The following is a 21112-nucleotide window of genomic DNA, read 5'->3' as shown; positions in this document are numbered from 1 at the left end:
AGCTGATGTTATAAGGAGTAAGTTAGACACGTTTTTTATCCCTATCCCGAAATTAAGCATCAGCACACTCGAGTGAGAGGAGAGGCACATACGGCGCTTGAAATTAATTTCATTGTTTTTAGTTTTTTTCACACAGGGGCAGCTATTAAACAAAACTTAAAAGAGACGCAATAAGAATTTAATGTTGATAAAAATCTACTATTTATAATATTTACTTACAGGAGTAAATGGGAGCATTAACATTAAAAAAAAAAGGATAACATGATACAACAGCCAATTAAACTAAATATGTTGAATTAATAAAAACTTTTTGTTGATGCCCCATAATAAATAATAAAAATGTCACAATAAAACTCATTTTACGTTTCAGAGGTATTGGTTATCGAGAATACAAAATTTTTATTGCCTTTGTTCCATGGCTTGAACTGGTCAAAAACGTGGAGATAGCTGATTAGCGATGTCACTAATAAAGCTCTTCAGCTCTCCTATCAAATTATTCAAAAAGGATGTGATAAGTTTTCTTCTTATCAGAAGACATGATCTAGGAGGTAAGTATCAATATGTAATTAAACTGAAAGCTTTTTCCTTCTATCTTCTTTCTTGCAGAAAATATTTGTTCTAATTTTCGTTTGCTTTTGAGTATTCGATGAAAAACTCCGCTATATAGCCGTGAGGCCGACAGCATCCGTGTCACAGCTCCGTCAGAAAGTCTGGTACCTCCTCGACTTACCTGACTTCTGCGAGGAGATTATTATACTTAAAAGAAACAATCGTCAGATACCATTAACTGATCTTTGTAAAGGTAACGATCCACAGCACCCATACGTACTAGAAGTATGGCTTCCTGGAAAACATAGATGTAAGTACCCTTCACGTTTAATGAGGAATATCTGTCATAAAACATATTTGCCTTACTATAACATCAGGAGCTCTAAATATATTTATATGTGGATTTATCAAGTGATGACTATTTTTTATGGAAATATTTTGTTTGCTTATAAAAGAAAGTAAACTGACTGAGACAACAATTTTCAGCGTCTTCCACACTTAACAACATGCTAACTATGGGCGACAATAAAACCATCGCGGATGACTTCGGAGTGCCGGAAAGTATTTTTGAGGAGAAAGTGACCCATGAATATAATGGAAAAGACGAAAATGAAAGTATGTTTGATGATATTAACACGTTAGCTACTCGGAAAGTCCAAAAACAGGGTCGCCTTAACCTAAGACCGTTTTCCGTTCGCTAATATATTTGGTTATAGGTTATTATTCTAACATTTAACGTGACAAAGAATAAATATGAAGTTATGCTTCCAATAGTCACACGCAGGAAAAAATACTTCGTTAATGATGTTTTTTGAATAACACGTTTAATAGCTCGGAATTTTTATATGATCAGTTTAGTAATGGCCAGTGTCTCTACAGTCTACAAGTCCTAAATCATCTTTTAAAGTATGCGACATGGTTCTAGGTGTCATCCTCATCTTGCGATATTAAATATTTTGCTTTCGAGCCAGATTTTTTCTAAATTGACAATATAATAGAGAGTATATGAAGCATATTAAAATTTGGATTTTCTTTTCATACCAATTTTATGTAATGCAATCACAGCGATTCGGTTCTCTTTATCACACACCGTTTGAATATTAATAAATATATTTCAATATATTGGCGCGAAAATATTAAAACAAAATGAAGAATCATATAAGTATGCAGATTCCAAAATCAAAAGTTTTTTTTATTTTTAAATGCAACAGTATTAAAAATAAGATTTAAGTAAAATATGTTCCTCTTTGTTTTTGATACTATTAAATGTAAGGATAATTAATTCGTTATGAATAGATTATGATTTGTTTTCTAGATCACGTGGGTGTGCCGAAAGAAACTGATTTAAAAACATTCCAATCGATAAAAAGTCAACAGGAAATTAGAAAATTCATACACACGGAATATAAAAAATCGGATTTAACCTGCAAAATATCTTCAAGTTCATTATTCTTTAAACTGAATGGACGGAAGAGTAGAGACAATTTTACCAACATGCTGCTAAAAATACAAAGCGATCTGACAACATTGAATACGAAATTATCCGATTTAGAAAACAGAATACATTATTCTTAGATGCGCCACAGATTATATAAATACTTACAAGTGATGATTAAAAAAAATGATAACAGATTAAAAATGAAACAATTGCCAAAATATATATTTAATTCATTTATGTAATTACATTTTTACAATAAATTATTACAAGCTATGGTACAAAGTTTGTGTAGACATTAGCACGTGTTTGATTATTACCTTTTTTTTATTTACATAGTTGTATTTATAAGGCTACAAGTTAAAAATTACTGAAGGTATTCATTGGAGGTAAAAATGATCATGACTAGGAATCGGCGTAACATTCAGAAAAAAACATCTAAAAATATATAACAAGCATTCAGAAATAATTTTGTTAATGCCTCATCTAAGCATTTGAACAAAATATTCCTCTGTACTTTCATTAGCCCGGCACAGAAGTAAGCTCGGTCATAGCCCAATCCAAGCCTCTGAAATTCCATTAAAATAAAAACAGACCATTTTGTAACAAATTAAATGTAGATAATAAATATTTTTTGGTCATTTCTAAGAACCTAATAGGTATATATAAGTAAATCTTAGCTGTACAATCTGACAGCATTTCTGAGATACAAACAATAACCGTATATGTATAACACAAACAAAGACCACGAGTACTTCAAGTTTAAAAGCTGCTTCTTCACCAGTGATGATGAATTCTGAAAACAGGTGACGGAACAATCAATTAAAATCTATTATATGTGGATTAAATTTTAAACATTACTGACTTAGCAAATTTTTATATGAGTGAAATTAAAAAAAAAACACTTATTGTATAGAACATAATATCTATTAAAATCCACAGATAAATAACAAGGAAAGTATGAATAAAAGACCTTGATGCGTAATAAAACCTTGATAAATTAAAATGATTAAAATTCAACACATGTCAAAGGTATTTGGTCACCACAGACTAAGATTTTAATAATTCCAGTCATGACTCGGGAAGTGAATCGTTACAATCATTGATTCATTATATATTTTATTTCACAACAGATTTTTAAAATCTAGATTAAAAACAATTAGACTGTGACCGTTCCTTATAAAACTGTTTTTTATTGTTAATTAATAAAATTTCTGTCATGAAATTATCTAGTGAAAGTCCCAACAAATTAGATGTTGTAGTCGTATCAGAACAAATAAACAGACATACTAAGTTTTTAAATAAATTCCATATGCATTTATATAAGATACTTTAATGTGCTTAAGTGAAAAACTATGACTGTGTTATAACAAACAGACACTATAATAATTCTAGTTAAAATTATACATTAAAATTAACCAAAGTCTTGTTACCTTGTAATCGAGATTGTAAATGCTCTTGGTACAGCATTTCGTCATCACGAGGAAGCCACACATCCTCTCTTGGACTCCGAGAGAGTATTCGATGCTACGGATGAGGTCGTTTGTCTTCAACACCAGCAAAGCCTGACGGTCTACATGTTCCAAACACTGTGTCACGTAGTGCAGGAAATTTGGGATCTCGTTTTGGAAAGTGGTTTTCTAAAATGTATATAAGAAATTAACATCACCAAGTTAAATAAACATTCATTTCAAACAAACAAAATTGTTAAAATAGTAATAAATGATATACAACTAACTGATTTGTTTGAAAACCGAAATAATTTTTGTCCTTGAAATTTCTTGGGAGAATATTGAAAAAATGTATTAAAAATATTATACTTTGAGGCTGTTTTGGGAAGAAAATGCCTTCAATAAAAAATATAGTGTAACCTAATGTCCTTTATCTTCTATTAGCATTCAATATGAGACCAGAACATATAATTTATATTATATTTATATATATATTATATTTATATTTTTCCTCATGTCTACGTCAAGTATATTTTTATGTGTCTGGTGACTAACCTCATCTGAAGACGGCCCTGACTTATCAATTCCTTTCATGATAGCATCCCACGGCCTCCCCGTCACCATGCAAGCAAACAAGCCGTACAACTCTTTTTCTATACCCAAATGTTCAGCATGAACACGTATTTTATCTCTATCCCTCGCTATAATAGACAGCCATAACTTGGAATAATGATACCGGAACTTGTCGGACAGTTGCTAGAAATATCACAATAAGAAAAAACGCATAAATCATGGGCTATTTATGAGAAAATAATTTCAAATAGTAATAACAATATCTTTTCCTTGTAACTTACTGCATACAAACCATGATCCAAGAGGTAAACCGACACGTCCTTATCTTGAGGGTCCTTATGCACCAGAATATTGCCTGGATGTGGATCGCTATGCACAAATCCAGTGACAAATATCATATGGGAGTATAGATCGCCTAACTTTGTGCATAAATCGGGTTTACTGATATTGTGTTTCTACAAAATACATGCACAAAATTATTATTTAAAAATCGACAAATACTTAAAACTGGATAGATTTCTTAATAACTTATTGAATAATTGTATTTAAGAAAATTATAATATCTCAGGTTAAGGGAAAATTTAAATAAATCAATGGCCACATTAAACTGTTGAGCACAAGAATATGAATATACGATCAAAGAAATCTTCAAAACATTATATAATGACTTACTTCTAAATATTTCACATCATTAACCTGCCCGCCCGTCACATACTCCATAACCAGGACCCTCTCGGAGCTGTACTCCCAGTATATTTTGGGCACCTTCAACCATGTATAATTTCTAAACAATTCCGAAACCTTCTCAGCGTTCTTGCCTTCTTGTAAGAAATCTAATTCCTTTGTGATGTTCTTCTTGGTCTCGTCCACCAGCCATTGCATTTGGAAATCTGGGAAGACTTTGGACATCACATTGATAATAAATTCCATCCATTGCAGGTCAATCTTTATGTTTTTTCTTACAAAGTGATGTTGGACTTTGACTGCGACTTCGGAACCATCTTTAAGTTTTGCTTTATGAACCTGTGCCAGAGACGCGGTACCTAGCGGCTCTGAATCAAATTCTTCAAATAAATCTTCAGGCTACAAAAACATAAAATAAAGTAATAAGGAACATATTAAATATTGCTATTGTTAGTGATGAAAATGTTATGCAACAGTATCATAAAAAAAAAGATATGACTGTACCTCTAAATAATAAGTAATAACATACAAATCTATATTAGTAAATATGCAGAGTACTCACGTCTTTTTTTAAATCTTCTCTAATAACCTCGTAAAGCTCTTCCAAGGAATTTCTAGGTGCGTCTTTATGCAGAACACGCATAGTCTGAACATACTCGTTGGGAAGCAAGTAGTCGAGCGCTCCTACATGCTGCCCAACTTTAATGTACACACCTTTATTAGCTTTGCATAATTCAAGCAGTTTTGCCGCCCCAATTGTATGAGCATCGCTTTTCGCTTGAATGTATTCTTTTGAAGCTTTGTCCCATTCTCTGCTGTATAGCATAGATTGGTAAGTTCTCCCAATGTTTACTGCTGTTAATGCAGCTCTACTGAGCCTTACTATCGCTAAGGAATCATAATCACCATCGCGATACTTAAAAGCGACAACAGTACCTCCTATAGTAACGCCACTATAAAACGAATATTTTACAACCTTCCTTATATTTCGAAATAACATTTTAAAGTATCACTTTTTCCTTTAATTTATAAATATCACATAACCGTTCTACATTATGCCCGTTTATACTTCTAGTAAACAGTTCGAAGACTTGTCATTCATTAGACGTCCCAACATGAATAACGAGGTATACCTACATAAGCAAAGTGGAACGTCAACTCCAGAGTGACAATTAACACTTACGTCAAATCATGTTTGTATGACAAATGTCAATATAACAGGATTATTTGGTTCAGTAACATCATCAAAAATTTTATTAATGCATTTTATATCTGATAATATATTTTTGAAATTGCTTATATCAACAAACTAATTTTAATCAAATGCCAAAGGATATCAATTTATTCTTGTTTATTATTCCTAGTCCTTAAATATTCTTATGTATTGTTATCAATTTTTAAATTAATTTATTAGGTCAGTTAATTACTTTAATTGCACAAATAATATTTAAAAATAAATTTAATAATAACTTTAACTAGAGGTGGGTGATTATGAGATATCGGCATAATCTATTTATTTTGTCCCACTCATGTTGATAATCGATTATGGAATTAGTTACTTATATGTTTTCATAATCGAATGATGTTAGTAACAAGAACTACTAATCGTTTTATGTAGTCTTTGATCTCAAAATTAGTGTTGTTAATTATTATCCTATATGAATACTTTCACATTATGACCCATATAAGGCTCAAATTGCCACCTAGGTAATTTGTAAATAACACATCGAAAATTAACAATTTTTTTATTTACTCGACGGAAATCCGTTCTTTAATCTTTGAAGAATAGCTCCATGAAAGGAAAAAAAATTGACATTTCTAGTTTAACAATTATGCCACTTTTAATGTTAATAGCCAAGTTGAATAAAATTGTTAATTCATTAATTGATAATATTTTAAAAAAATCACGATGAAAAAAAAATATTTCCAACGGCATTCATTCTTTGATTTGTCCTGTATATGCTTGATTTTTTTCGAATTTTAAAATCAACATTTAAAATATGTTTAAATAATATTTTTCGTTAAAGCGCTTGAAGTGAGCGGGGCTTGCGAAAAACCCGAGTACCCGATATCGGGCGTGTTTCCAGCTTCTTGTAAAAATTATAAATGTTAGTCTTACAATTTCGGGAGCTGGGAGTTTATGTTAGGAAATTTCCTTCTGTTTCTGGATCTTTTTTCAAAATTAAAATATCTCAAATATTTTTCTAAATATACCCAAAAAACTACACCACTTTTTTGATTATAACTTTTGCAATTTTTTCGAGCGGGGCTTGAATTTTTCAAAAACTTTCTAGATGCGATCCCGAATCAAATGATCCCTCAACCATATTTTTGGGAGTTTTTTAAAAAAATTGACTTAAAAGCACTCGTTGACTAGACCTAGTACACTATTATGTATGGCGTGGGGTAGTAAGCGACGTCCATGCGAGCGGAAACCGCATCGTTTCCTTGTCCTCATCTTACGCGGCTGTACTGTGAGTAAATAAATCGACTTTCGACTTGGGACTGATAATAACTGTTATAATCCAGATATTTCGAGACATTTTCATAATCGAATGATTTAGTTAGTATCTCTCGTAATCGCCCACCTCTATCTTTAACCATTGATCAACGAAATAGTTTTTAAGTATTAATAATATAACATAATAAAAATGAAAGTAAAGACTAGCAAGATACTTAAAGAAACCTTTTTCTGTCCCTGATGACTTTTTATAATAAGAAGTAAAATGCACAAAAATGTGTGAAGGCTTATATATATCTCAAGTTTATATTAATTGGACTTCTAATTTATATTAGGACTGAACAAAGATTTTTATTGTATTACCAATTTGTCTATATAGAATAAGGATAATATGTTTTATAACCTTGTCGTTTTCCTAATTTATATCAAGAAAAAATAAAGATACTCCACTTAGAAAATACTAATTACAATAATTGAATTTGTAAATTATGTCTTTGACATGATTATTTTTTGATTATTTATTTTTCTCTTCTTCTCAATGTTATGCATATAACATATATTTACCAACTATCACTTCAATAAAATGATTTTAAAATATACATATTTATAAACATTTCGGTTTTAAGTTATTATTTTTTTGTATGACAACATTGGTTATTCTATCTTTCTTTCGTTATAGTTCCGTTTCCGTTGACAGATCTTTTTAGCTAAAATCTCTCAAAATGAAGGCGAAAGGAGAGGTAAGTTTTAAAAATAAAAATAGTTTTGTGTGGAATTAGTGAACGAAAATACACTTTATCTTAGTTTTGAGATTGCAATTTACAAAAGTAATATATTAAAGTGATATTTGAATGTTGTTGTATACCGAAACACATTGTGAGAAGTACACGTTGCCGCGGCGTTCTATCATGACAATATAATGGTTGAATTGGAGATTAATATAAATCTGTTGGACTAATAAAAGTAATTGACGTTATTATTTAGTACTTGATAATTATCATACAGCTTAAATTATATATCTCAAAGTATTGTTTCTTTCTGTTTTGAGGTTATGTCATGTTTGGTTCGTAAGTGAATTTAATTTTGTTTTTAAGTAAAGTTTTGTATGTCTTGTTATATTTCAGTTGAAGGAATATGAAGTCATTGGGCGCAAGCTGCCCTCGGAGAGCGATCCCAAGCCTCCTCTATATAAAATGAGAATCTTCTCTCCAGACCCCATAGTGGCTAAGTCACGGTTTTGGTACTTTTTAAGACAACTGAAGAAGTTTAAGAAGACCACCGGCGAAATTGTATCGATCAGGGTGAGCCTTAAACATTAGTAACTTTAATTTTGAAATATTACATATATTTATATTTGTTTTGTATAATATATATTTCTGTTGCGATTATATTCAAAATTTTCTCTATCTAACACATATATGTAAAATATGAAGTAAATCTTTTAAAGTTGCTAAGTTTAGTTTTATGTTATGGTCAATATAAAAAATCTTATAATCTAAAAACATATTGCATTTCAAAAAACCAATTTAGAATAACTTACACTATAGTATGAGATAAGATGAGGACTTAAATAAAGTTATTATTAGTAGTGTATATAGAAATATGCACATTATTCTCATCTTATAAACTGTGGTACAGGTTTTCAACAATCTCTTAATGCAGCTAAAATATTTCTATCTACTTTCATATGTATAAGGACTTTTTTCTCTATAAACACATTCCTATATTTCTATCTCATATTAATAAAATGAAAAACAGTTATTCAACTTAATGAACATAATTGTGCCTTAATTGGTTCGATGCTCTGGACCTATGTCATGTATGTTGAGTTCAAGAAATTTTCTGAATATATTATTATATGACCCCCTGAAAAAGGATTTATGTGTACAGAATAATTATTCTGTAGCAATTAATTGTTAAGGCTTGATTTAAAAGTAGAAAACCATGTAAGATTTGAACTCATGTGAAAATTGTATATTAAATGTTGGTAATAATTTCCAGGAAATCCCGGAAAGGAGTCCAATCAAGATAAAGAACTTTGGCATTTGGTTGCGCTATGAGTCTCGCTCGGGTGTCCACAACATGTACCGCGAGTATCGTGCTCTCAGTGTGGGAGACGGCGTCACACAGTGCTACAGGGACATGGGCGCTAGACACAGGGCGCGCGCTCATTCCATACAGGTGAGGCTATAACTCAGCATGATATACATCTGGATCTGTATACCTCCCTCTATCTATCTATATCCGTACCTGTGTATCTCATCTGAGATCCCAAATAAAATTTAAAACTTCTAAGTGTCTGATGTGATTTAATATTTTATTTGTCACATGAGGCTTATAAAGTAATTTTTTTACTTATATATTACTTAAAGGCATTTATACAACTTTAAAGCATTACTTCCTATGCTGTCTTGAGAGAACATTTTTGAATTCTATAGTTATTATGAAACATACACATATAGCTGTGAATGATGTTTCCAGATAATCAAAGTGGAGGTGATCAAGGCCGCTGCCTGCCGCCGTCCCCAGGTGAAACAGTTCCACAACAGCAGCATCCGTTTCCCGCTGCCCAAGCGCGTGCATCACTACAAGAGACTCAACACCTTCGCATACAAGCGACCCAGCACATACTTCTTGTAATTTAATCTAATAAAATAATTCACTTGATGTGAAACTGAAGTTTTTGTCAAACTAAACTTTACAGATTATATTTTTTTATTATTTTGTAACTACATCATCCCGTCGTTTGGTTCCGTTACAAGTTACAGCATCCATGACTATGGACAAATCCTCATCCGGCAGTAACATGTTATATGTTCACAATGTCTCAGTCCTTACACAAATTTAAACACTGTTAACCAATCTTTATCTCGGGTAAACAGCATCTATGAAGAGCACATCGCTCGTCGGTTCTCAGACTTCTCATCATGTAAATGTTGCAAAACAGTTCTTGGTGATCGCTTCTCATTGCCCTGAATACAATTCACTGTTAAAGCAAAGTAAATGTCAAGAAATTTTGAGACGAAGGAAGGTTATAATAGTAGTATATATATATACTAGTTTTTGCCCGCAACTTCGTCCGCGTTGATTTCGGCATTAGTGATATATGTGTAGCTGACCGGACGAACTATTCCGCCCTAGAGGCCATAAATAACCAGATATCTGAATTTATTAACTTTTTTCTTTTTTGATCGAACGGAATTAAATATCCCATGTCCGTCTCCTGGTTCTAAGCTACCTCCCCGCCAATTTCCAACCATATCCCTGCAGCTGTTCTTGAGTTATACATAGTCCAACTAACATAACTTTCTTTATATATCTTTAAAGGCGCATTTTCATTGGTCGATAAGTCGGTAGTTAGCCCGATTGCGGGGAGTACCCGCATGCGAGCTAACAACCAATGAAATCCACTGGTCGATAACTCGGTCGATTAAACGCGTGCGGGTGATATCCGCATTCGGGATAACGACCAATGAAACTAGTCAGTCGATAACTCGGTCGATACAAAGCATGCGGTGACTCGCCTCCGTTCAGTCATTTATTAGACGTCATCAATACTACGCGCATTATTTATATTATTAACGCTGTTTATTTACGCAGCGTGGGAGCAAAATGGCTGAACGGTTTTCGGATTCACAAATGCTAAAACTCGTAGAGATCTATCGAGACTACGAATGTTTGTGGAACGTAACGAGTGCTTTGTATAAAAATCATGACGCAAGACAAAGTGCGTACAAACAAATTGCGGAAAAGTTAAACATTAGTGGCATCTCAGACAAAGATATACCAAAAAAAATTGAAAATTATTCATCGTACTATCAAGAATTAAAAAAAATTGAAAAGAGCACTCGATCCGGAAGCGACCGAGATTCTGTTTATAAACCGAAGGTGTCATGGTTTTCAATTGCCGATGGATTTTTAAGAGCATTTAAAAATGAGATCTAAGATTTTCGCGAGTATTCATTTAAATGAAACTAGTATTATTCGGATTTACTACGCGGATTTTATTATTTAAAAACTACATAATCCCGACGTTTCGGTTACTTTGCAGCAACCGTGATCACGGGCAGACGAGGTGTGAATGTCTGTCAGTTGGTCCTTGTTATTTATCATCTACCGCCATCGATTTCTTAATTTTCTGGCGTACCGCTCTGGATGCCGGCAGAATGCGCTCACGCATTTAAAAATAAAGAGAATTAATTTCTTTTTTAATACACCGCAAACAGTCAAAATTGCTCCACAAAGCAATAATTGTTGATCCATGGCGAGTACGTCTGCTTATCTCAAAACCCACTGCCAAACTGTAGGTACCTAATTCTCTCGCACTTCAAATACGGGCTCTGACGACCAGTGAAAATGGCTCCCCGCATGCGTTACAGAAATCTCCCGCACCCCGAATGCGGGCCTTATCGACCAATGAAAATGCGCCCTAAGAGTTTGTTTATACGCGCTAACCTCGGAAAAAAATGGTTTAAATAGGATTTTTTTGTGTTGATAGTCCGTTTATCGAGGAAGGCTATATATAAGCTATATATTATTTAAAAAAAATTGAGATCCGTAAAAAAATTGCTACTTTGTAACCCAACGTGTAAAATCCGACACCCAAATATGGACAATACAACAAAATAATGTACTACGGATTTCTAGTTCCCATTAAGATCTAGAAAAATGTCCGCGAGAGTGTGCAGTATAGTTTAGTCACAATATCCGTTTTTGTGCTAAAAAATCAAATCGTCTGCTGAAAGAGACAACGTTAGATGTGTGTCGTTATGTTTATCCTCATCCAAATTAAGCGTTATGTAATCAAGGACATCATGTAGCAGTAAAATACTTTTTGTTTCATCCCAGTCCGACGATTCGTTTAGAAGTTATCACGAGAATAAGACACTTAGAGTGAATTATTTGCCAAAGAGTTTTATCAACATATAAACCTAATATTGATCTTTAGTGTCTCATTGTGAACAAAATAGTCATTATAATAATCAAATAGCATAATTTTGGTACAGCGATATATCGTATATGGCTTGAACCTTGAAGACATGCTACCTTCTATCCCGATCTCAAAACTACAAGAGTGGAACCACAAGGTGCTGTTAGGGTTCAGTGGCCGAAGAGGCAGAGAACAACTCTGATATTCACGGGGACGGAGTTAAGGGCAAAAGATATTTATATATATATATAAATATATATAAATTATTTAAATAACTAATAATTGAGGGTAGTTGAAATTATCAGGTGTCACCCGCATAACCACCTGCTCAGCCACCTGTTCCAGTGTAGTCACAACAATGTTGGTATAAACAGAGGCTAGTACAGATTATGGGGAGTCTCGATCGAGTCATTGCAGAGATCGGATCTCTTCGAAGTAAGGGGTTCGTCTAACCGTCTACGGGATTACCTTAGAGTCTGAAATCCTGACGACATTCAACAATATAGGCATCGGTGACGTCAGTTATGCTGACGTCACTCTATTTAAAAACCATGGTTTGGACCCTACTCTGACATATATATATCCAGAAACATAACGAATCACTGGAACATTTTTTCACCTTCCCTCAAACCCATGTTTAATGTCTATATATAATTCTATTTGATCTCATTATTATTTGGATACGTACATTTTTCTCTTTTTGAATACTTTTTTAAGCTATTTCACTTGTAACGACTTAAAACCTACTCATGTACCTATATCCTGATCGATGGCTTGTCTTACAGGTTTTAAAGCGCCAAATAGCGTTTTTAATACAAATAACTGTTGTAATACAGACAACTAGTAGTACTTTCATGATGTACACTTCTTAACCTTCGATGTATTTATAAAATAGAAACAAATAGATTGAAACCCATACGCCTTCTATAATATTCTGTTTGTCAACCAAATGGACTCGTCTTTGCTCAATTCAATGGCAGATGATTATTTTAGTACATTTAGATTTTAGAAACTTGTGAATTAGAATGTAATACAGAAGTCGCATTTTCGACTAAATCCCTTGACTTCTTTTGTGATTTTAATTGTTAAATTCAAACGAATCATGTGTTTTTTTATAAAACAAAAAGATATTTAAAAAAAAACTTAAATGAATCTAATATTTTCCGGATTGTACAGCACGTATTTAATTATTTTTAAAACTACTCACTCCCGACGTTTCGGTTACTTTGCAGCGAGCGTGATCGCGGGCGGGCGAGTTAATGTCTTTCAATTGGTCTTGTTGTAGTAAACCGAAAAATATTAGTTTCATTTAAATGAATACTTGCGAAGGTCTTAGATCTCATTAAAAAACAAATATTCTGAAAACATATTTATAATAAAAGTTTATTACACAGATATTGCTAGACATCAAATATGACAGAAAATGGCGGACACGTCATCAGTCAAAAGATTGTTCTCAATTACAGCATTAGTATTATAATCACATTACGAGCTCCCGTAGTAAAATAAATTTAATAATATGAACATTACGAGCCGGAGCAATCGGAGGTTATTTATATAAAAGTTATTTTAAATGTATCGTATATAATACAATTTTTTTTTCTTTAAAATACTTAATAACTTTTAGAAAAAACTAAGAACATACTGCTGTATGTACGTAGTTATATTATTGTATTCGGTTAACATTTAAAATATTCCTACATCAAATAGATCTCATTTCCAAAAATAGATTTGGGCGTGTTTGGAAAATATTTTAAAATCTAACAAAGCTGATATTAGTTTGAGGCGAACGTAAATAAAAAAAAATACTAACTAAATAAAACTAAACTAAATAAAATCGATTTTATACCATAGACCATAGACACGGGCTACAAAACAATCACTACAGACATTATCATAAGTTTTTCCATTCATGTAATATAAACTACATTTAGAGCCTATCAAATCACAAGAGCAAGTCTCTCGTCTGGTATTTTAGATGGTACAGATTACAAAAAAGGCTGATAAGACTCAACCAAGTAGGTCGAATAAAATTTTCAGTGTAATTTTGGAGGAATTTACAATTGTATGATAAAAAAGTTGAAAAGATGAATTGCTTAAAGTATGGTTTATAATATTCTTAAAATGTAAACAGAAATTTTCGAATTATTATATGAATAGTGACTTATTACAATATTATATATATCATTATAAACCTATTTTGATGCTATTCATAAGTATTGCACCATCGGACAACATTCCTTTGTGATTCAGTCCTTTTCAGTAGACTGTAATTCTACTTGAGACATTATTTGAGACAGAATAATATCATTATATAAATATATAAAAGCACCGTAAAATGTTTACATTCCAATAAATAGTAATTAAATTAATTTTATGTCCATATATTTTATTTGTATGGATATATCTATTTACCTAAAACTCACACATATTCACACACACACACGCACACATATATAAACACGAGTTTTTTAATTATTAACATACTATTAAAATCTTTCTATTTTTATATTTAATACAATGCATTCCTGACTGTATACAAACAGGCAACATTTAAATAAAAAAAAACAGTTGTTTCAATATTGCTTTAAAAATTATTGGAAGAGTATTAGAAAGTTTTAACTTTTCTATTTGTAAGTTAAGGGTTGAAGTTGCATGGAATGAATAAAATAATATAACGAGAAGGAACGGTGACTCCAGCACAACAAATAAATTGGGACGGTCACATCATTCCAGAATGTTCTATGGCATGTAGAACTTCCTGAACTTCCATAACATTCCAGAATGTTCTATAATGTTCTGGGATATTCCACAGTGTTCTATGTAGCGAGTATCTTGAGCGCGAGCTTAGCGGCAGCTCGCTTGGCCTGCACCTTGTTACTGCCGGCCCCATAGACCGTCTGCCGCTGGCCGGCGTGTGTGAAGGTCACGGGAACCAATATCTTGGGAACCGCCGACTCGGTGGCGCGGGATTTGCTGGAAATATTTAGGAGTTTGAGTCAAGATAGAAATGTTCAATAATGATTATAATGAATGCTAATGAAAACTTGCACGAGTGGTAAGTTGAGAATAAACAGGGACATCTAGCGAGGAGTTGTATGCAATTGAAATAATCCTATAAGAATAGGTTTCTGGGACGACTGGAACGTCTATCAAGGGAGTCGTGTATCCGCTAAGTCCAGGGACCAACTCACCCGAAGCTGGGACAGGCGTGTATCATCTCCATGAGCACCCTGACGGGTTGTTTGGGTACTTTCATGCTGAAATCGTGTATTTCTTTGTGCATGATCCTGTATATGACCTTCCACACGAGCTTCAGGTCCCCGCCGCTGTCCAGGAACATGGCCCCTGTTAGGGACTCGAAGATGTCGCTCAGAGCCTATATTATAACATAATGTATTAAACTTACGTATGTGGCACTTAAATGTTCTAATGCTACATGGCCGACGTTAACTTTAAAACAGCCTTTGCCAAAGTGGACGATAACTCCCTCTTGCGGGCGCTGCAGGCCTCAAGGAGTTGGGTAAGAGACCGAAAAAAAATGCTGGCGTTGTGTAGAGGCCTAGCGAGTGGTTTATAATTTCATTTAACTAGGATGAAGATAATATCGCTTTAAATTGGATAATTCAGTAATTTTAACAAATATAGTGTATTTAAAGGAATTTTATTTGCCTCCAAAAAAATCACAGGCTTTGACCTTGATGTGTTATTTTGTTTATAATTATAGTTCCTTATATGAGACTGCACCTCGCTGAGTTTTTGACTTCATAGAGATTTTTTAAAATAATAGAATTCTTAAAACATAAAAATTAAATAGATCGTTATGACCTCGCTAGCGTATATATATATATTTACATACATATAGATTTATAATGTAAACATTAGTGTACTGAGTTATTTTAATCCGACCCCATACAGTTCCCACAGTATTAACAGAATCCTTCTAGCGTTATGTTCCTGTGCTGGACACGTCAATATTCTTTCCAGATTAGTCTGTTGCTGTATGATTCCTACTTTATATGCAGGTGACGATAGATTGTATACAGGGTGTTCCACCATACCTTGGGCACGTCGATGTATTGTGCTATATTACAGTCCTCTTCCTCTATGAGGTAGAGCACGTCCTCCAGCAGCACGTGGTCCAACTGCTCCTGGTGCTCCACGAACGTCTTGATGGCGTTCTCCAGGACGCCGTTGAATTGAGAACAGAAGTACCTAGAGGATGGATATGTTGCATGATGCGGGGTGAATGGAGACAGTTATGTGCGATCAGTTCTTGATAAACGCATGTTATAGAGCAAGTTTGAAGCTATAAGGGCTATCGGCGTGTACGAAGCTTAGACATTAAATGTGATTCCCTTTTATTTTATTAGTAAAAGTGTTTAATATTGTTGTGCAACTCACTTGTGTAACCCCAGCCTGACGACGTATGAGGCGAAGGTGACGTTGTTGACTAGGGCCGACCTCAGGTCCGTGAGGTCCCCGGGCGAGAGGTCGCCGCAGTTCTCGTAGATGTAGGCCGTTATCAGGAAGTCCAAAATGGCGTCGCCCAAAAATTCCAATCGCTCGTACGAACGCGTGTATCGGTTACGGATGTATGAGGCGTGTGAGAGGGCCTTTAACGTATAAAAAATATATAACTAACTTTATTTTTACCTTAAACATTATTATTAATAGTCTTAAATAGGGCTAAGTGGAGATAATAAGTACGATCCAAAGCTTAAAATATCAGGATTCTGATGATGACCAGATTTTATTTTAAGAACATGAATGATTTTTAATCGACTGCAATACATCTATCATAAGGTATAAAAAACACTGGATATCCATCCATCATCAGCGACCGGAACAGTTTTTGTGAGACGCTCTCCTCAAGAGTCCGTACCTCCAGTAAGAGCGAAGGGTCCTTAAACTTGTATCCCAGAATTGTTTCAATGTCCGATCTACAGCTGTTAAGCAACCAGTCCACTTCCTGGACGGTCGCCTTGCCCTCACTTATCACCGTATTCACCTTCTTGGTCAAAAAACTCAAGAATTTATCCTGAAAAAAAAAGTATGTAACTCTGTTTGAATTTAGAACTCAAGAATTGATCCCGAAAAAAAGTATGCAACAGAATAATAACAATAATTGACTATAAATGGTGTTCATTTTAAAGTTAACTGTATATATGTATTGTCGTTGCGTTGTGAATAAAAATATATATTTTAAATTTATTTCGAATATGGTCATTATTTTTATCACACCATATTTGAATCTTATTTAAAATGTTTTTTTTTTTTGTACATTTAATAAAAAAATGTACGTGTTTTTTTTTACTATTCTGTGTATTTGTTGATTATAATTACCTCGGATGGTATTATTTTGAACCACTCTAGTATGCTCACGGCGTCCGTAATGCCTCCGCTCAGGAGATAAGTGCCTATGAGAGCCTCCACACAGTCCGCTACTGACTGCGTAGAAGACGTATAAGACATATATTATTAAAAACATATATTTTACCCAAACAAATATGTTTGTGAAATCGATTTCGTATGTTATCAATACATATAATAAAATGTTTTTTTTTTGATAATTTCGTTACGTAACATTTCATTGCAGTTATCGATCAACCATAGAAATAATAAAAACGCGATACTTTATGAATTAAAGTAATAAATTAAACAAAAACATATTTTTTGTCACATAATTAAGAATTATACTGTAAATTGAAGAAATTTATGTTCCATTGTTTTTGTTGATGTCGGACGGAAGCTTTGCTGAACACTAAGAGAATACTTTTCATTCAGTATTATATATGTGTGTATTGAAATGTCCTAAAACATAAAAACTATAACCCTGTTTGACAACACTGATAAAAATATTGAAGCTGAAGTCCGGTTATTGACAAAATAAATCCGATTTAATAACTCTGGCGAGATTTTATCATCAGTATATTAGATATGTATGCGTTAATATATCAGTAATTTTCGGATAATACAATATTTTTTATCATTTAAGGATAATTGTAATATTGATTAAGCGACGGGGAAAAACATAGTTCTTAACAATCTTGCGTAGTTACAGTGAAATGGACAAATTTTTTTACATTTTGCCGGAAAATTTATCATATTATATGTCATATTGATAAACAAGTTATATTAGCAAGGATATATGAGAGTTTTATTTAAACCGTACTATAGGCTGATAGTTATAGGCCGATGATATCTAAGGTTACTTTGATTTTTTTTGAACGAATATTATCGGATTACTACGCGTTACTTTATTGTTTTTTAAAAAACTACTCACTCCCGACGCTTCGGTGATCACGGGCAGACGAGATGTCGTCTCGTCGACTTTTTAAAACTAATAAAATAGGCGTAGCAATCGGAAAATATTAGTTTCATTTTAACGAAGAGTCGCGTAAGTCTTAGATCTAATTACAGTCTTACCTTATCAGAGACCGCTTGAGCGCCGATGTACCTCTGCATCGCGTTCTGAGCCTTACCGAACGGTTCTTCTTCCGCCAAGTCCGAGTCCTTTAACTTCTCCTGTAGTAAGGATCTGCTCTCCGGGGACAGATTCCCAGAGAGCGCGTCCTCTACTGGGAATTGAACCCCTATGAGGAATGTCGGACGGATCTAGAAAAAATAGCGTAGCTGGATAATCTTTGCAGAACTCAATTTGATATGGAAACCATGTAAATATTTTGATTAATCGACGACAGCAGGACCCGAATCCTCGATATGACGTCTGCATAATATAACCTTTACTATTCAGTGTGCAAAATAAACATCAATTAAATTCTCATAATCTGAACGTCATTAAACATGACTATTTTCATTTGAAAGTGGATACATGATTATATAGTATGCAAATGAACAATTTAACTGTTTGTAACAAGATAACTGGCATTCATAAATAAATAAACAAATACATATAAAATATTAACACGCGTGAATCATTATAACTTGATCAGGTTTCTTTTTTATCTTACACGTGCTCGTTCATAAATTTTAATAACTTTCTATCGTAAATATTTCATATTTCCTCTCTCACTCTGAACTCGCTTTGTTCCATATTTGGACCTCTTAGAAATATAGAAGTAACATCAAACCGTCATAGAAAATTTCAGGTCACTATGTCCCGCAGTCCCTTGATACAAGGGAATATAACATTTTATTAAATTTAAAAAGCTCCTATGTTCATCATCTAACATCATTTTGGAAAATAGCTTAAACTGATATTGATGTGCGGATTAACCAGACAAAATTTACAACCACAGTAAGGAAGGTGGCTTTTAAATGAAAAAAATAATAATAATCAGATTAAGAGCTACGATGGCACAAATAAAAGCAAACAAACAGACACACGTAACTTTACGACACCCTTCTATTTCTGTCGATGGTTAAAAAAACGCTATGAACCATACGTTTGAATCGATTGCATTTGTTACATTATTTTCCGCTCGAGCCTTCTCCTGAGTAGATATCTTTATTGAGCATAAAAGTAGTCCACGTCTTGAAGTCTATATATAATACATTTTATTCCAGTATTTCTAACCAAAGTTTTTCCAAAATCTTTAATAGCACGAATAGAGTTCCCCACGTGGAGGAAGTCGCGGGTGAAAGTTAACGTTTTGGCTAGCAAACCTTGGGCAGAGTCTCCTCTTACAATATTTTTTACCTTCTTGTTGAACGACGGCAAAAAAAATACTACATTTCTAGCCGAACTCACACCAGCAGGTTACATAAATTTAGCCTTACGAATAACAATCCAGTCTCAAATCTCCCGAAACGTATTAAGATTTTGGCCTTGGTATTTGTACAGCATTTAATAAAGAACCGTAAAGGTTTAAATACACTTTAATATCATTGGAAAATAGTTGAATTTTTAGTAGACACAGATTCTCATCCTGAAAACAGCGATAAAAATTTATCTATTAAATTTCGATGAATGTACGTGTATGATCTGTAGTTGCGGATTGTTGCAGAGTTGAAATTTTATAATAATATTATAGAGGTTCTTGTCCGCCAAGAGGAAAATAAAGAGGCTTGGATAGTTCAGATCCTCAACCGCATATATACATATTAATTTTTCTGTCCTGTCATCGATTTCGACATCACTGTATTAATTTAAATGAAACTAGTATTTTTCGGATATACTACGCGTGATTTATTTTTATAAAAAACTACATACTCCCGACGTTTCGGTTACTTTTCAGCAACCGTGATCACGGAATAAATGAATAAAACTCGCGAAAATCTTAGATCTCACTATCACTGTATTAATTTCCTCAGCTCGGTCTTTCTTAGAAGTCTAAATGGCTCGCGAACCATTCCAGATTTATTTGTTGTATGTTCATTAAGGGGTAAATGCATACGTTAATTCCTGAACAGCCACCGCACTGCCCGAGGCGTCTTTTATGGTCACTTTACCGCACACTCATTACATTCCCCGTTTGCTATTTTTAGCATCATATCTGTAAACAGTTCCGCAGTAACGTAGCTTTCCGCATTCGCTCTCATATTTTTTGAAAGTTTAAGGGCTACCATAGCATAGTCCCCAAGGACTGGTATCTTTAGACTGGTTCTACATAGTCTGTTCTTTTTTGTCCAAGTACCGCTTTTAAAGTGTATCGAAAATCTCACTCTAGTTTGATATATGTATTGCCAACAAAACAATTTCTATTTTAAAGAGAAAATATCGAAGAAGCAGTATATGAAATATTACATACAAAATAACGTCAAAAGATAAATAAACAATGTATATAAACAAGACAGAGACGTTGATGGCGTTTGATAATGGTTTAAAATTTCTATATATGTATTAACATATGCAAACCCACTAGAATACTTAATAGTATGTATTAATAAAACAATTTAGCGTCACACACATTACGAGCAACATGTACAGTCCTCGTAACGCGACACCTGAAGAATCTAAACGTGGAACTAAAATTAATATATCATATTTGTTGTGTCAACTGCGGTCACACGACACGATACAATTTTTTAACACAAAGAAATTCGTTACAATTATACGTTTTTTT

The 21112-nt window shown here is 33.4% G+C and overlaps 4 protein-coding genes across 5 annotated transcripts in view; 2 read left to right on the top strand and 2 right to left on the bottom strand.

Annotated features, from left to right (window-relative positions):
* The first annotated feature begins 338 nt into the window (after positions 1-338).
* Positions 339-2407, top strand: LOC116769598 (uncharacterized). The gene is made up of 4 exons (XM_061522494.1): positions 339-548; positions 641-859; positions 1036-1164; positions 1865-2407. The coding sequence occupies exons 1-4, from the start codon at positions 458-460 to the stop codon at positions 2122-2124; spliced, it is 699 nt and encodes a 232-aa protein (XP_061378478.1). The 5' UTR covers positions 339-457; the 3' UTR covers positions 2125-2407.
* LOC116769760 (aarF domain-containing kinase 1) lies at positions 2197-5837 on the bottom strand. Its single transcript, XM_061522493.1, has 6 exons — positions 5255-5837; positions 4681-5091; positions 4290-4463; positions 3991-4191; positions 3418-3624; positions 2197-2780 (listed from the first exon to the last, which is right to left on the bottom strand). Exons 1-6 carry the CDS (start codon positions 5690-5692, stop codon positions 2661-2663), a joined length of 1551 nt encoding a protein of 516 aa, XP_061378477.1. The 5' UTR covers positions 5693-5837; the 3' UTR covers positions 2197-2660.
* Positions 5838-7778: 1941 nt separating this feature from the next.
* Positions 7779-9827, top strand: LOC116769565 (large ribosomal subunit protein eL20). Its single transcript, XM_032660698.2, has 4 exons — positions 7779-7893; positions 8278-8454; positions 9155-9334; positions 9635-9827. Exons 1-4 carry the CDS (start codon positions 7876-7878, stop codon positions 9791-9793), a joined length of 534 nt encoding a protein of 177 aa, XP_032516589.1. The 5' UTR covers positions 7779-7875; the 3' UTR covers positions 9794-9827.
* A 3612-nt stretch (positions 9828-13439) lies between these two features.
* The window catches only part of LOC116769871 (endoribonuclease Dicer), a 29627-nt gene continuing 21954 nt past the window's right edge, over positions 13440-21112 (bottom strand). Inside the window, exons 28-34 of one of the 2 annotated variants that reach the window (XM_032661079.2) lie at positions 18513-18701; positions 17430-17534; positions 16969-17124; positions 16488-16699; positions 16145-16298; positions 15278-15462; positions 13440-15059 (exon numbers count right to left, since the gene is read on the bottom strand). In XM_032661079.2, the coding sequence (XP_032516970.2) occupies positions 14903-15059; positions 15278-15462; positions 16145-16298; positions 16488-16699; positions 16969-17124; positions 17430-17534; positions 18513-18701 (1158 nt within the window). In that variant the 3' untranslated portion in view covers positions 13440-14902. Of the gene's footprint in view, positions 15060-15277; positions 15463-16144; positions 16299-16487; positions 16700-16968; positions 17125-17429; positions 17535-18512; positions 18702-21112 lie in introns of those variants that run through there. The other variant, XM_061522447.1, reaches the window with a different exon arrangement.

This window comes from Danaus plexippus, chromosome 14 (genome assembly GCF_018135715.1).
Source record: "Danaus plexippus chromosome 14, MEX_DaPlex, whole genome shotgun sequence".
Taxonomy (NCBI): Eukaryota; Metazoa; Arthropoda; class Insecta; order Lepidoptera; family Nymphalidae; genus Danaus; species Danaus plexippus.
This window is presented reverse-complemented; position numbering and strand designations above follow the sequence as displayed.

What these genes read in the sequence shown, in the direction of transcription:
- LOC116769598 (XM_061522494.1), top strand. Translation starts at nt 458, where the DNA reads ATGTCACTAATAAAGCTCTTCAGCTCTCCTATCAAATTATTCAAAAAG. An exon ending in GCTTCCTGGAAAACATAGAT is followed by an intron (nt 860 to 1,035) that starts GTAAGTACCCTT and finishes AACAATTTTCAG; the next exon opens with CGTCTTCCACACTTAACAAC. An exon ending in TGGAAAAGACGAAAATGAAA is followed by an intron (nt 1,165 to 1,864) that starts GTATGTTTGATG and finishes TTTGTTTTCTAG; the next exon opens with ATCACGTGGGTGTGCCGAAA.
- LOC116769760 (XM_061522493.1), bottom strand. Translation starts at nt 5,692, where the DNA reads ATGTTATTTCGAAATATAAGGAAGGTTGTAAAATATTCGTTTTATAGT. An exon ending in ATGATGTGAAATATTTAGAA is followed by an intron (nt 4,464 to 4,680) that starts GTAAGTCATTAT and finishes TGTATTTTGTAG; the next exon opens with AAACACAATATCAGTAAACC. An exon ending in TGGATCATGGTTTGTATGCA is followed by an intron (nt 4,192 to 4,289) that starts GTAAGTTACAAG and finishes TGATATTTCTAG; the next exon opens with CAACTGTCCGACAAGTTCCG.
- LOC116769565 (XM_032660698.2), top strand. An exon ending in GCGAAATTGTATCGATCAGG is followed by an intron (nt 8,455 to 9,154) that starts GTGAGCCTTAAA and finishes AATAATTTCCAG; the next exon opens with GAAATCCCGGAAAGGAGTCC. An exon ending in CGCGCGCTCATTCCATACAG is followed by an intron (nt 9,335 to 9,634) that starts GTGAGGCTATAA and finishes TGATGTTTCCAG; the next exon opens with ATAATCAAAGTGGAGGTGAT.